The 11,461-nt window shown below is 45.1% G+C and overlaps 1 protein-coding gene across 3 annotated transcripts in view; it reads left to right on the top strand.

Annotated features, from left to right (window-relative positions):
• Positions 1 to 11,461, top strand: part of CCDC85C (coiled-coil domain containing 85C) — a 108,516-nt gene that overhangs the window by 63,399 nt on the left and 33,656 nt on the right. For all 3 annotated transcript variants that reach the window (XM_035328790.1, XM_035328789.1, XM_035328791.1), the window contains one exon: positions 1,118 to 1,194. In XM_035328790.1, coding sequence (XP_035184681.1) covers positions 1,118 to 1,194 — 77 coding nt within the window. The remainder of the gene's footprint in view (positions 1 to 1,117; positions 1,195 to 11,461) is intronic.

Genomic DNA, 11,461 nt, shown 5'->3' with positions numbered 1-11,461 from the left:
GTTTTATTAAAAATATAAAATGTGGAAAAATAAATTCCTTTTACCCAGGCCCCTTATAAAAATATAAACCCCTTTTTTTTTTTTTTTTTTTTTTTTTTTTTTTTTTTTTTTATGTGCTAAAGCTGCAAAACTCTCTCCCTCTTGTCCTCCTGCTGTAACAATTCGCAGCCTCTGCTACCGAAATTACAAGTGGAGGAGAAATATTACAAACATCTAGATGGATGGAAGGAACTATTGCAAACTGCTAAGCTGTAATGAAAATGGATATAAAGTTTCCCCCAGGTTCCTTTAATTTCTTCCCTGTGAAATTTGCAAATGCGGTGTTTCAGAGCACATTTCAAAACAAACCCCAAATGTTTTGGACAGCAGTAAGCCACCCACAGTGCTCGCTGGCAAATTAACTTCTGTGCCAGGTCTGCTATCTGGTGCTGCTGCCTTACTGTAGTGGTAAACTGGCCATGAACTTCCTCCAAGTTGAATGTCACCATTTTACGTGGGGTTACACTGTACTGTAATTTTCTATTTAGTGTCACATGCTTCCACTAGAAAAAAAGATCTCATGGGTGGGTATTTCTGTGGCGTACTTCATTCAGGCTGTGTGCGTGCTTCAGCCCGGTGGCCTGGCTGTATACCTCGTGCCCTGTTGCAGCGATGGCAGCTCCTGGCAGTGGTGTCCTTATTTGTGTGATTTTCTCACTTGGTTTTGCAACACAAAGGTGTGCGTTTGAGGGGGAGTAGTTTATTTGAATGTGAAAGGAAACATCTTGTTCTGTTGTTGAGTATTTTGGTGCATTTTAGATGAATAACAATGTCTTTCAAAGCTACAAAATTACTTCCAGAAATTACAAAGCTCAGTCTTTCAGCTTCACTTCACTTCCTTTCTCCCCTTCCGCCCAACCTGGTGGCACTGATGGATTCACAGAAGATACTGCTTTGCTGAATCTCAGCTCTTTAGTGAAAAAAAACACTTTTAGCAGAAACCCTCCTTGTCCTTTACACTTGAGTTTTTAATACATTTCTTTTTCCCATACTTTCCACGGGGAGGGGAAATACTGTCTGACAGTACTTACCTGTAAAACAAGAGATGTAAACATATTTTTTTTCTCCTTTCCTAAAGATTCGTCTTCCAACTACATCAGGCAACTTGAAACAAAAGTGAAACTGCTGGAGGATGACAACAAGCTTCTCTCTCAGGTAGGTTTTTTATTCCCCGATGGGTATTAATGTGGCTGTTCTGCTTCTGTATAGTTGTGTCAGCCCACCTGAATTCAGTGGGGACTTCTTACAAGGGGTAAAGCATACTGGTGTCAACCCCCCACTACTGGAATTCGGTCTTGTTCTATTACACAACTTTTGCAGTAATGCTGCCTCAAAATACATAGAGAGAAAAAAAGTAAACTCTCTGTTAGCGTCTACGTCTGCGTGTTTAGGAGAAATGTAGTTTGACCTGCATGAAGGATGGGTGGCAGGGGCTGAGGGGCTGGCACCAGCAGCAGCAGGGCACACGCTGTGCTTGCACGTTGATGCCTCCGTGCAGGATGCGGTGTTGATGCGAGGCTCCGGCATTGCCTGTGTCCTTGCTGCAGGATCTCGCTTGCCCTTTTACATTTGCTTTTATCTTGTTGAATGAGGAGGCTGTAGTAAAAGGACGGCCTTGGGAGTAGTTTTGTGCAGTGCTGGCTCCCTGCTTTTATTTGTGATCTCGCTGAAAGCAGAACAGACGTCTTCAGAACTGGCACTTTTTGCTTGCATCCGTCCTTCAAAGTCTACCCCATGTGCTGCTGGGCTTTTGATCATTGCTCGTGCTTACCTATCTATATATAGGAACGTCAAGCAGCAGGAAGAAAACAGCCCTTCAGTCTGATATGTCCCCTGAATCCCCCTTAAAACACAGCACTCTGTGTAAAGAGGGGCAGCTCTTCAGAAAGCAGTGAAACACTGTCTAAAGCAGCGGAAGAGTTACCCTTTTTCTCCTGTTCTCTGCATCTTTTCACTGTTACACTGCTCAAGCACTGAGTTTTCAGAATCCTTTTGTTCCAGGTTCTTCCGAAGTATAAGGACTAGAAGTCCTTAAAAAATTAAAAAAGTTTTTATGTTTGTTTTTTTTTTTTTAATTAAAAAATCTCCCAAGAAAAAGTTAAAAAGTTTTTATGTTTTTCTTTGCATTTCACTGAGCCTGAAAATAGATTGCTCTGGTATCTTCTGTTTTATTTCTAAAATATTCATGTTAAAAATAAAATCAAAAAGAAGGTTACATGCTTACTGAAATTTCAATAAAATAATTCTGGTAAATATATATATATATTTAATTGAAACCCACGTTTCAACCAGACTGTGAGCATTTGGTAAAATTGCCCCAGGTTTCAGGTATTTTTGTTGCTGCTGCTAGCCATGCGATCGGTAGCATGAAGCACAGAGTGCTGAACGGTTAAAGCCCCCAGAGGACTCTCAACTCAACAGCTACCGAGTGGCTTCAAGTATTAATCAATTGCTAATTTAATTTTAACTCCCTCTGTCTTTCTCCCAGCCCGAGCACTGGCTGGTGCTGGCTGAGGCCCCGAGACGATTCCATTGGAGATATCGATAAGCAGATGGCCTGTGCGTGTGCAGCTGCCAGGGGACACGCAAGGGTTTGGGGACAGGCTCTGCTTGATGTGCCCTTGGCCGGGTTTTGTCCTGCCATGGCCGAGCACGCCACTCAGTCGTGTCTGCATTCTGAGGTCAAAAAGAAGTGGTGGTAATTACTGGGTGGCTCAGCCCTTTAGCCTTTGCTCTGTCCTGCGTGTGAAGGCTGTGTGTTTTCCTCTGAGCACACAAGCTGTCTTCCTTTGTCCTCACCTTTCGGGCTGTGTTGCTGCAAAGGTTTGGATCCAGGAAGGAGAGGAATTATCTTCAAATATCTCTGTGTCCTGGAGAGGGCCAGGAACCCCCCCTAGCAGCAGGAGCTACCAGCTCCAGCCTGGCCCTGATGCTCTGTGCAGTCCCTATGTGATGTTTTAACGGCTCTCCAAAAATACCAGGATCCAACCTATTTCAGATGGTGCTCAGGAAGTACCTCTATTTTATCGTGAGCGTTCAGACAGCTCTCCTTAGGGCAGCATGAGGAATGCTGAAGCTGCCACTGTGTGAACTCCCTGGGAATCCTGAACTGCATCGCCTCCAAGCCTGCGATGCTACAGACCTAGTTTGGGATTTCTTCTCTTTTAATGCCTAATGTGAAATTCACCAGTTGTAACCTCATTTTCTACCTGAGTCCACAGACTATGGAAAAAAAGGGGGAGCAAAATGAGGAAAATTTGTATATGGACACACTCACATGCATATGTACACGTTGTTCCCAGCACTTTCCTGGAAAAGTTTAATCCACTTAGCGTACTCTTTATGCTTCATCTGATTGGAAGGTGTTTAGCTGTTGCCATGCGGATCTTGGGCTAAGACTCTAGGATCTTGGCAAACTTTCTCTTGTTTTTAAAGTTGCCAGGTGATCCTGGCACTTTGAACTCGGCAATGCCAAACTGGCTTGTCAACACCAAAGTCACATTTTAACTCGGCTTGGCTTCCTCCCGGGGAGTATTGACATTGCAATAATATTTGCAGTCTGGTGTCAAGGAGTTCTATCACCACCATGCTGAGGAGTGATGAAACCTGACGTCCTAAGTAACAAACAGTGCCTGTGCATTAAGGGATTAACAAATCAGTGGTGGTTATGGAAGTCTTCCTGGCTGCTTTCCAAGTGCTAAACATAGAGCTGAAATAGTGCTTCATCCGGAGAAACCTGAGAAGCCTGGTGCTGCAAATGATATTGCGAGCTTCATGGGAGGATTTATATTACAGCGGCTGGTGACACAATGCACCTCTGCTAGCTGGTGCATCCTGAGTGAGATTTGTTGCTTTATCTTCTCTGGCGTCTTGGATGAGAGGCTACGCCGAGATGTGATGAGTGTCTTTGTGCCGTGTTCAGACACGGAACCGAGGCAGCGCGGGGGCCCACAGCATCCACTTTTTCTTGTGCTTCCTGACATCTCCTTTATCCTCGAGCATGTTGGAGCAAAAGCTCAGTGAGAGATTCGAGAGCTCTCCAGCCCATGCCGAGGCTGCTGCCGTGCGTGTACGTGTTATCAGCAGTGCGAGTGCGCTGTGATTCACGCTGCTTTTCTTCTGGTGACTCGTTTGGAGAGATTAATGGAGAGACCTTCTTCCTCGTGGGGCAGGAGGCGCCATCTCATGAGCCACACTGCGTGGTGGGAGGAAAGTAAAGGGAGAAGTGGATGTTGTTTCTGATAGCCACATATGGAGTGTTTTGATTCTGACTTATTTTGCTTTCTCGGGAAGGAGATGTGTATTTCCAGTGGGGAAACGAGCTGCTTCTGAAACCGCTATCCCGACAATAACCGCAGCTCTTCCTGTTCTCCTTTATCTGAGGAGATACGACTCCAGTTTTCTGCCCGTCTTTGACTTAGGCTTACAGCACATAGTTTTGCTGTCACGGCTGTGTTATCTAGAAAGTGACGCTCTCGGCTGACATCGCTGTGCTGACAAAACCCCTGGCAGCAGTTCTGCCGACGCACGGCTTTTGTTGCCCTAGTTTGTGCTGGTTGGAGAGATGCTGTAGCAAACACCGCTACCAACAAGGCCCATCCGTGCTGGTAGCCACCTGTGCTGTAAGCACGATGGCAAGGATCCCACAGTGCAGGTGGTACCTCAGCGTCCTGGGGCTGACAGTGCCAACCTGTCTCACGAGTGCAACTGGCTTCTGTCCTCTACAAGCACAGGAGCAAGGGGAGACGCTCACGCTGGGCTCCCAAGGAGCGTCAGTGACTGCTTTCAGCCTCCCCGTGGCTGGCATTTTGACGTGGCAAGGTGTGGTGGAAATCCCTGGCTCCTTTCCAGCTTCCTTTTACAGGAGAGGTGCAATCCAGGTATGTTGCTGGTGTGTCGGCTTAATTGACGACTTTATTTTCTGAAGTTTTAGTTGAGGTGTAAAGAACACGGACGTCAGCTCTCAGGAACGTTGGGTGTTGGCTTTGGAGAGCTTCACAGGCATCCCTTTTATTGTCTGAAATTCTCCAGGGAAGAAGTGCGCTAACTTCTGCTGTGTGCATGGATTTAATCTGCAGCACATCGTGTGGGAGAAGTCCTGTTTTTTCTCTGCATCACTGTGGGGAGTGCACCGGAGAGCTGGTGTTAACCTCTCCTTTGCAGTCTGCAGTTAAGCAGATGAGGGTACTGTCGTCATTAAGATGTAACCCCTGTGATGAGAGACCGGATTTGCTTTCTGTTGCTCTGAGCTGAAAGTGTCCAAGTAGAAAATAGACCCTTTAAGCCAACTCACACTGCCCCTGAAACTAAAAATGAATTTGTAATTACACTCTTTTCCCTCAAAATCAGAGAAACCTGTGTTTAACAGCTTGGGGAGCTCCAAAGGTCAGTTCTGTTTAGTTTTGTAACTAATGCATGCATTTTAGAGATAATAACAGTGATAAACTTTAGGCCATAGCCCACCTTGTTTTACATTTTCAGATCATTCTGTACAGGGGCAAGCAAGGATCAGGCACTTTTAACTAAAACCGAAATTTATAGGCTTCATGGGCTCATCTCTCCTCATAATGAAGTGCACCCTGTGCATTGTGTGACTGTCAAAACTTCTTCTGCCTTACAGACTCTGCTGAGCCTAGCCTGGCTTCTCCCTTTAGGGCAGGTGTGCATTTTCCTCCTCAGAGAAGCCCAGGGTGTGTTGCACACCTTATTCTCCAAAAGCTTGGAGGGCAGGCAGATCGGGCAGGCAGCGAGACTGACTAACCGGACGCTGAACAATGAGGTCACGGTGAACCTTCCAGGAAAAACTCCGGGAGCCCTTGTGCTGAGCAGGAGTAGGAGAAATTCTTCTCTAGGGAGGGGACAACCCTTGGGAGTTATCAGGAACGTCTGAGTAGTTAATTAAATGGCCGCATAGACAGCATGACCAGTGCTTCAGCGTCTGCCTGCTTGCTGATAGGGATTGAGAGGAGCACTGGGAAACACTAAAAAAAAATTGAAAATTGAGCTTAGTCTTATTTTTAAGAAAGTGTGGGCTTAGCCTGCGTTAAAAGAAGGCCTCAGCTGTACATGTAATAAAATGATAGTAAATAACACTTGAAAATGCTGCTATTAAGATAGAACTGTGTTTTTTGAACAAGGAGCTTACACAGGGGCTGTGTGTGAAGGACTGCCTGAAGTCTTCTTAAGCAAACGTGCACATGGCACATGTACCGAGCAAGCAATTTCTGGCATATTGTTCTGGAAATGAGGAGGCAAAAATGGACCCCAGGATTCAGGAGAGCTGGGGAACTATTAGCAGTGCACAGCACAGCGACTAAGTTAGCAGTTTGGTCTCCTCCTGAGGAACAGAGGCTGGAGGAGAGGAAGGAATCGCACACAGCTCCTCTGTTGGGTTGTTATCACCCTCGTGGGTGCCAAGCCTGCCATTACCAGCCCCTGCTTGTGCACTTCTCTCTCAGCTCTCAGAGCTGGGATCAGGTGTGAACTCCGGGGCCTCTCTTTGAGCTGCAGGTCAACAGGTTTGTGGCAGGGCCGTTACAGTGCTGCATGTGCTAACCACAAGTGGAATGAGATTGCAAACCTGTCTCATTTCCCCAAAGTCTGCCTGCTGTTTGTGTGTGCGGAGGATACGTGTAATTGCTTTAATTTAAGGAATCACAAGGGAAATAGGATTTTTTTTTTTTTTAATAGACAGTGAGTCAGATATGAAAGCTTTCCAATGCATTTAGTCTCTATTTAAATTCAGAATACGGAAGGCCCAGGTTACTGTTTTACTGTTTTTATACACTGTGCAAATGTTTAGCTGCATACTAATTTTAATTAATCAAAAACAACATACATACTTGGGTCTGCATCCAAATACTCATTTCAAGTCAATAATGATACTTTCTACAGAATTCCATGCATTTCGAGGTACAGCTCCCACCATATTTTTATGAGACTTTCTTTGCTGCGCTCTCCAAAATTTGATTTAAGCCTCATTTGATTTAAGTGCATTGTATCACTTGCATACATAAGTGCAAGAAATTTTAACAGGCCCTCCCCAGTTTAGCTTCCTTAGCTGTGGCAGCAGATGCTTCAAGAAAACATGGCATAAAAAAAATAATCTGTGAGTGTGTTTCATTTCGCCTCCCTCTTTTATGACTTAAAATGATTAGATTGACTGACACAACGAATGTACTATTAAATAAGTGGACTTGAGATTTAAGTAAACAATATCTATTTCTTGAATACAGTGGTTTTCCCCCAAATTCGACGTGTACATTTTTATAAAAGCAGTTCAAAGATGTCTCAGACTTGCATTCAAAATACTTTCAACTCTTTTGATACAGTGGAATTCGTTCTGTTGACTTTGGACATTGGGGTCTTGGGCTGCTACCTGTGAAAATAAATATTCTCCTGGTCCTTGCCTCCCATTCATAGGTAGGAGCACTTCTGAAAAGCAGTCAATGACAGAAATGGACTTTTTCCACTTGTAATGAAGGCTCGATGATGCTCTGTGTGTTCTGGGGACTGTAAACTGTGGAAATAAGTGATTTTATGAGAATGTCACCTGGCAGATAGAAATAGAGCTTCCCCAAACCTTCGAAATATAATTTAAAAAGTTCTGAATACAGAAGGCAAATACCAGATAGGCAGAAACACACAGCGCTTATTGAATCTTATGAATGTAAGATTATCATATCATTTCTTGCAACTTAACTCAAAATTTTCAAAGGACTGGAGCCGGCTTTCTGTAGCAGAGTGTGAGTATGAACGAGCCGTGCACACACACAAAGATCTTCCATGCCCCATTTGTTTCTGTTGTGGGCGAGCAAGAACATTGGGTTTAATGAGGCTCAGTTCAACCTCCAGCTGTGAGATGCAGGATTAGTCATATCCTGTGCTTAACCAGCTTTGTTATAATTTCTCCAGATTCCACTTTTTTGTGTTTATGAGGACAGGGTCAGGAAAGAAGCTGTTAATTACAGTTAGATCAGGCTATGAAGTAGCATTATTTTGTGTCTTTATAATGTGTAGAGAGGTTCAAAGTACACAGCTTCTCAGCCATCAGTCAATCTGATAGACACTGAAAAGTGGTTTCAAAGACAAAGAAAGCAATAGCTGCGGAGGCTTAAAAACTTTTGCAATAAGTTCAATGCCAAATTGAATGCCCAGAAAGCCAACCGTATCCTGGGCTGCATCAAAAGCAGCATGGCCAGCAGGGTCGGGGGGAGGAGGATTCTCCCCCTCTACTCTTGTGAGACCCCACCTGGAGCCCTGCACCCAGCTCTGGGGCCCCAGCACAAGAAGGACATGAACGTATTCGAATGAGTCCAGAGAAGGGCCATGCAGATGACCAAGGGGCTGGAGCACCTCTCCTGTGAAGACAGGCTGAGGGAGTTGGGCTTGTTCAGCCTGGAGAAGAGAAGGCTCCGGGGAGACCTTACTGCGCCCTGCCAGTACCTGAAGGGGCCTACAGGAGAGCTGGGGAGGGACTCTGTGTCAGGGAGTGGAGTGACAGGGCAAGGGGGAATGGCTTTAAACTAAAAGAAGGTAGGTTTAGATTAGATACTCAGAAGAAATTGTTCACTCAGAGGGAGGTGAGGCTCTGGCACAGGCTTCCCAGAGCAGCTGTGGATGCCCCATCCCTGGAGGTGTTCAAGACCAGGCTGGATGGGGCTTTGGGCAGCCTGGTCTGGTGGGAGGTGTCCCTGCCCATGGCAGGGGGGTGGGACTGCGTGATCCTTAAGGTCCCTACCAACCCAAACCACTCTGTGATTCTGTGATTCTATGAAATTCAAGACCAGTGCAAGAAAAAATTCAATGTTCAGTCTGAAAACAACTTGGAGAGTGTAGACAAGAAACTAATGTTCATTGCTTTTGAAAATAAGAGGCTTTAGCCAAAGCCATGAGTTTGTAACAAAATATTCCATTTTGTTTTACTTTTCATAAAGCCACAAATGCAAATTTAAAACTGTGCAGAAGACTTTTGAAGAATATTCACACAATCTCATCAAAAATCAGACTGCTTCTAGTTGATTCTTCCCCCCTTTCAAGTCCTGGGTCAGCAGAGTCATGTGAAGATCTGAGTGGTCCTCCAGAAGAGAGGGCCTTGAGGTTCCATCCTGCCTTGAACACCCTCTAAAAGGAGAGAGAAAAGAGAGCAAAGTCCTTGGCCAGCTTGGTCCCAGTGTTAACCAAAGCCTGCGGGGACCTTTTGTGATTTATGAGAAGGGGTTTTAGGTCTTTGCCTTCCTGACTCCCAGCCCCCTCATTTTATGGGATGTGGGGAATAACTTGAGGGGAGTCTGTACTGCTTTGGCCAAGCTTCTGCGAGGAGATATGGTGGTTCCCTTTGGCCTCCTTGCCTGTAGTACAGACAGGAAAATAAAAGGTACAAAAAAATAAAAATACATCCACATCTACGTCTATTTGCCTGGTGGAACCGGGGCAGCATTCCATAGCTTCTCTGTTGATTTTGCTAACGAAGAGACTGATTTTGCTGCTGATGAGCTATGGATGGGCTCCATTAGTCGGAGACTCCCGAACTTACTGCTTACAAGCCACTGACCAGATGTGGGCTACACTGGATGTCAATGGTTATAGCTCCATTTGGCTTGTTAACTGTTGAGCTGCGTTTCTGTTTGGGTTAGAGGCTGCAATGCTTGAATCTCAGCTGTGCCAGCCCATGCTCTCACTTGAGCAAAGCCTGCCAGTTGTGTGATTATAATTATACACTGCAATTTAGTCTGAGCTGATTATCTGAGCTTCCCATGAGTTACAGAGTTGATATTTCTTTGCTGGTCTAAAACAAGAGGAAAAAGATAGGGACGTTGTTGAATATTAACAACACACTAAAGCTCCCTACCTCAGTTGCTACAGAGAATGGAGAGGTTTGAAACTTGCCCTGCTTTTATTGCTTGCAGCCCACTGAGACAGTAATAAAACATTTTCTCCAGTAGTGGTTTTACATGGCAAAATCTGCTAAGTCTCTTACTGACTGTCTCCTGATATTTATTAAGCCTTTCCAAAATGCTGTCTCCCCCAGTATTACAGAATTCCAGTTCTCACCATTGAAAGCAGATGAAATCTGCTGCTTTGCCCCTCCAACTTGCATGCATGCAGCTCATGGTATGAGGGGAAATTCAGAGCATAGCTGGGAGTGGGGTGCCGGCTGTGGCACTGTGTTTGGGAATGGCCAAGGTCCAGCCATGGCATGATGTTCCTGCATCCTCACGGCTCTGTGCTGCTGCTGCACAAGGGCTCTGCACATCAGTCCCTGGGCTGTGCCGTTTCAACTTCCCCAAGAACAACTGGAAACTGGCTGAGGCTGCACTTGTGACCTGCTGGTTGGACACCAGAGAGGGAATTGGGAGACTGGGGGATCGGAAGATCAGTCTTCTAAAGCCTTTGCCACCAGAATAAGGATTAATCCCTGGATGCACTGTGTGTCCAACAGGGATATGGACCGGTGTAAAGGAACTTAATCTCTCCTGTTACAGAAACCTCATATTATTGCATTATGGGGAAGATGTTAAATAGTTTTAATCTCATCCCTTTTTTTTTTCTTATTTGCCAAGTTCTTAAGAAATCAAATACCTTGATTTTTTTATTGCACTCTCATGTGTATAATTTCCAACTTGCCTGATAAATGCTGTTGAAGCTAATGGGACTCTTCACATATACTTAAAGTCAGATGTGTGCTTTGCTGAGCTTATTTTTGCTTGAATGTCTTGTAGTGATAACTGCAATTACTGAACCTTAATTCAATTATTAGCCAGCTTCACACAGTGAAATTGCATATCCCTCATCTTCGTGGTGCATGAGACCCTAAAACACTGATTAATGAGATAAAGAGGAAACCTTTGTGTGAGGTCGTGCAGTAGGAGATGGTCACTGGGGCACAGGTCTGCCTGAAAAGGCCACTACCATATGGTAGTGAGGCCATGAGAAACCTGGGCCACTGTCCTGATGCCCTGCCCGTGTGCGAGGGCACAGAAAGAAGCAGTCCTTCAGGGCTGTGTGCTTCGTGCTGAGTCCCATGGACAGCAAGGATGTGTAGGATTTCATACCCTGGTTTCTGTTCATGCACCCTGGGTGAGGATCAGCAATAGCGTGCCCAGTTTTTTTGCTGACTTATTGCAGCATCTCATTCATGTTACTGGAGATGTGTTTCTGCTTTGCTTTACCTCAGCAATGTAAATTATTGCTCTGCTGGACTTAGGAGGTCTTGGGCCAGGTTTTTCCTACGGACTGTTCTCATAGTGTCGTTCAGCTCTGTGGTATGGTAAAATATCTGCAGCTGTGAGTGAGCATAAGGTGACTGAACTTAGTCAGCTGTAGGTGGGGTCACCATGCTCAGAGCTGGGACAATAAGATGTTAATGGTTGTGCAGATAATAATGGGTTCTGCAAGACTTCATTCGTTAATATGGGAAAAG

This window comes from Oxyura jamaicensis, chromosome 5 (genome assembly GCF_011077185.1).
Source record: "Oxyura jamaicensis isolate SHBP4307 breed ruddy duck chromosome 5, BPBGC_Ojam_1.0, whole genome shotgun sequence".
In the NCBI taxonomy this organism is placed as follows: Eukaryota; Metazoa; Chordata; class Aves; order Anseriformes; family Anatidae; genus Oxyura; species Oxyura jamaicensis.
The sequence above is the reverse complement of the archived record's forward strand: the minus strand, read 5'-3'. Positions and strand labels throughout refer to the sequence as shown.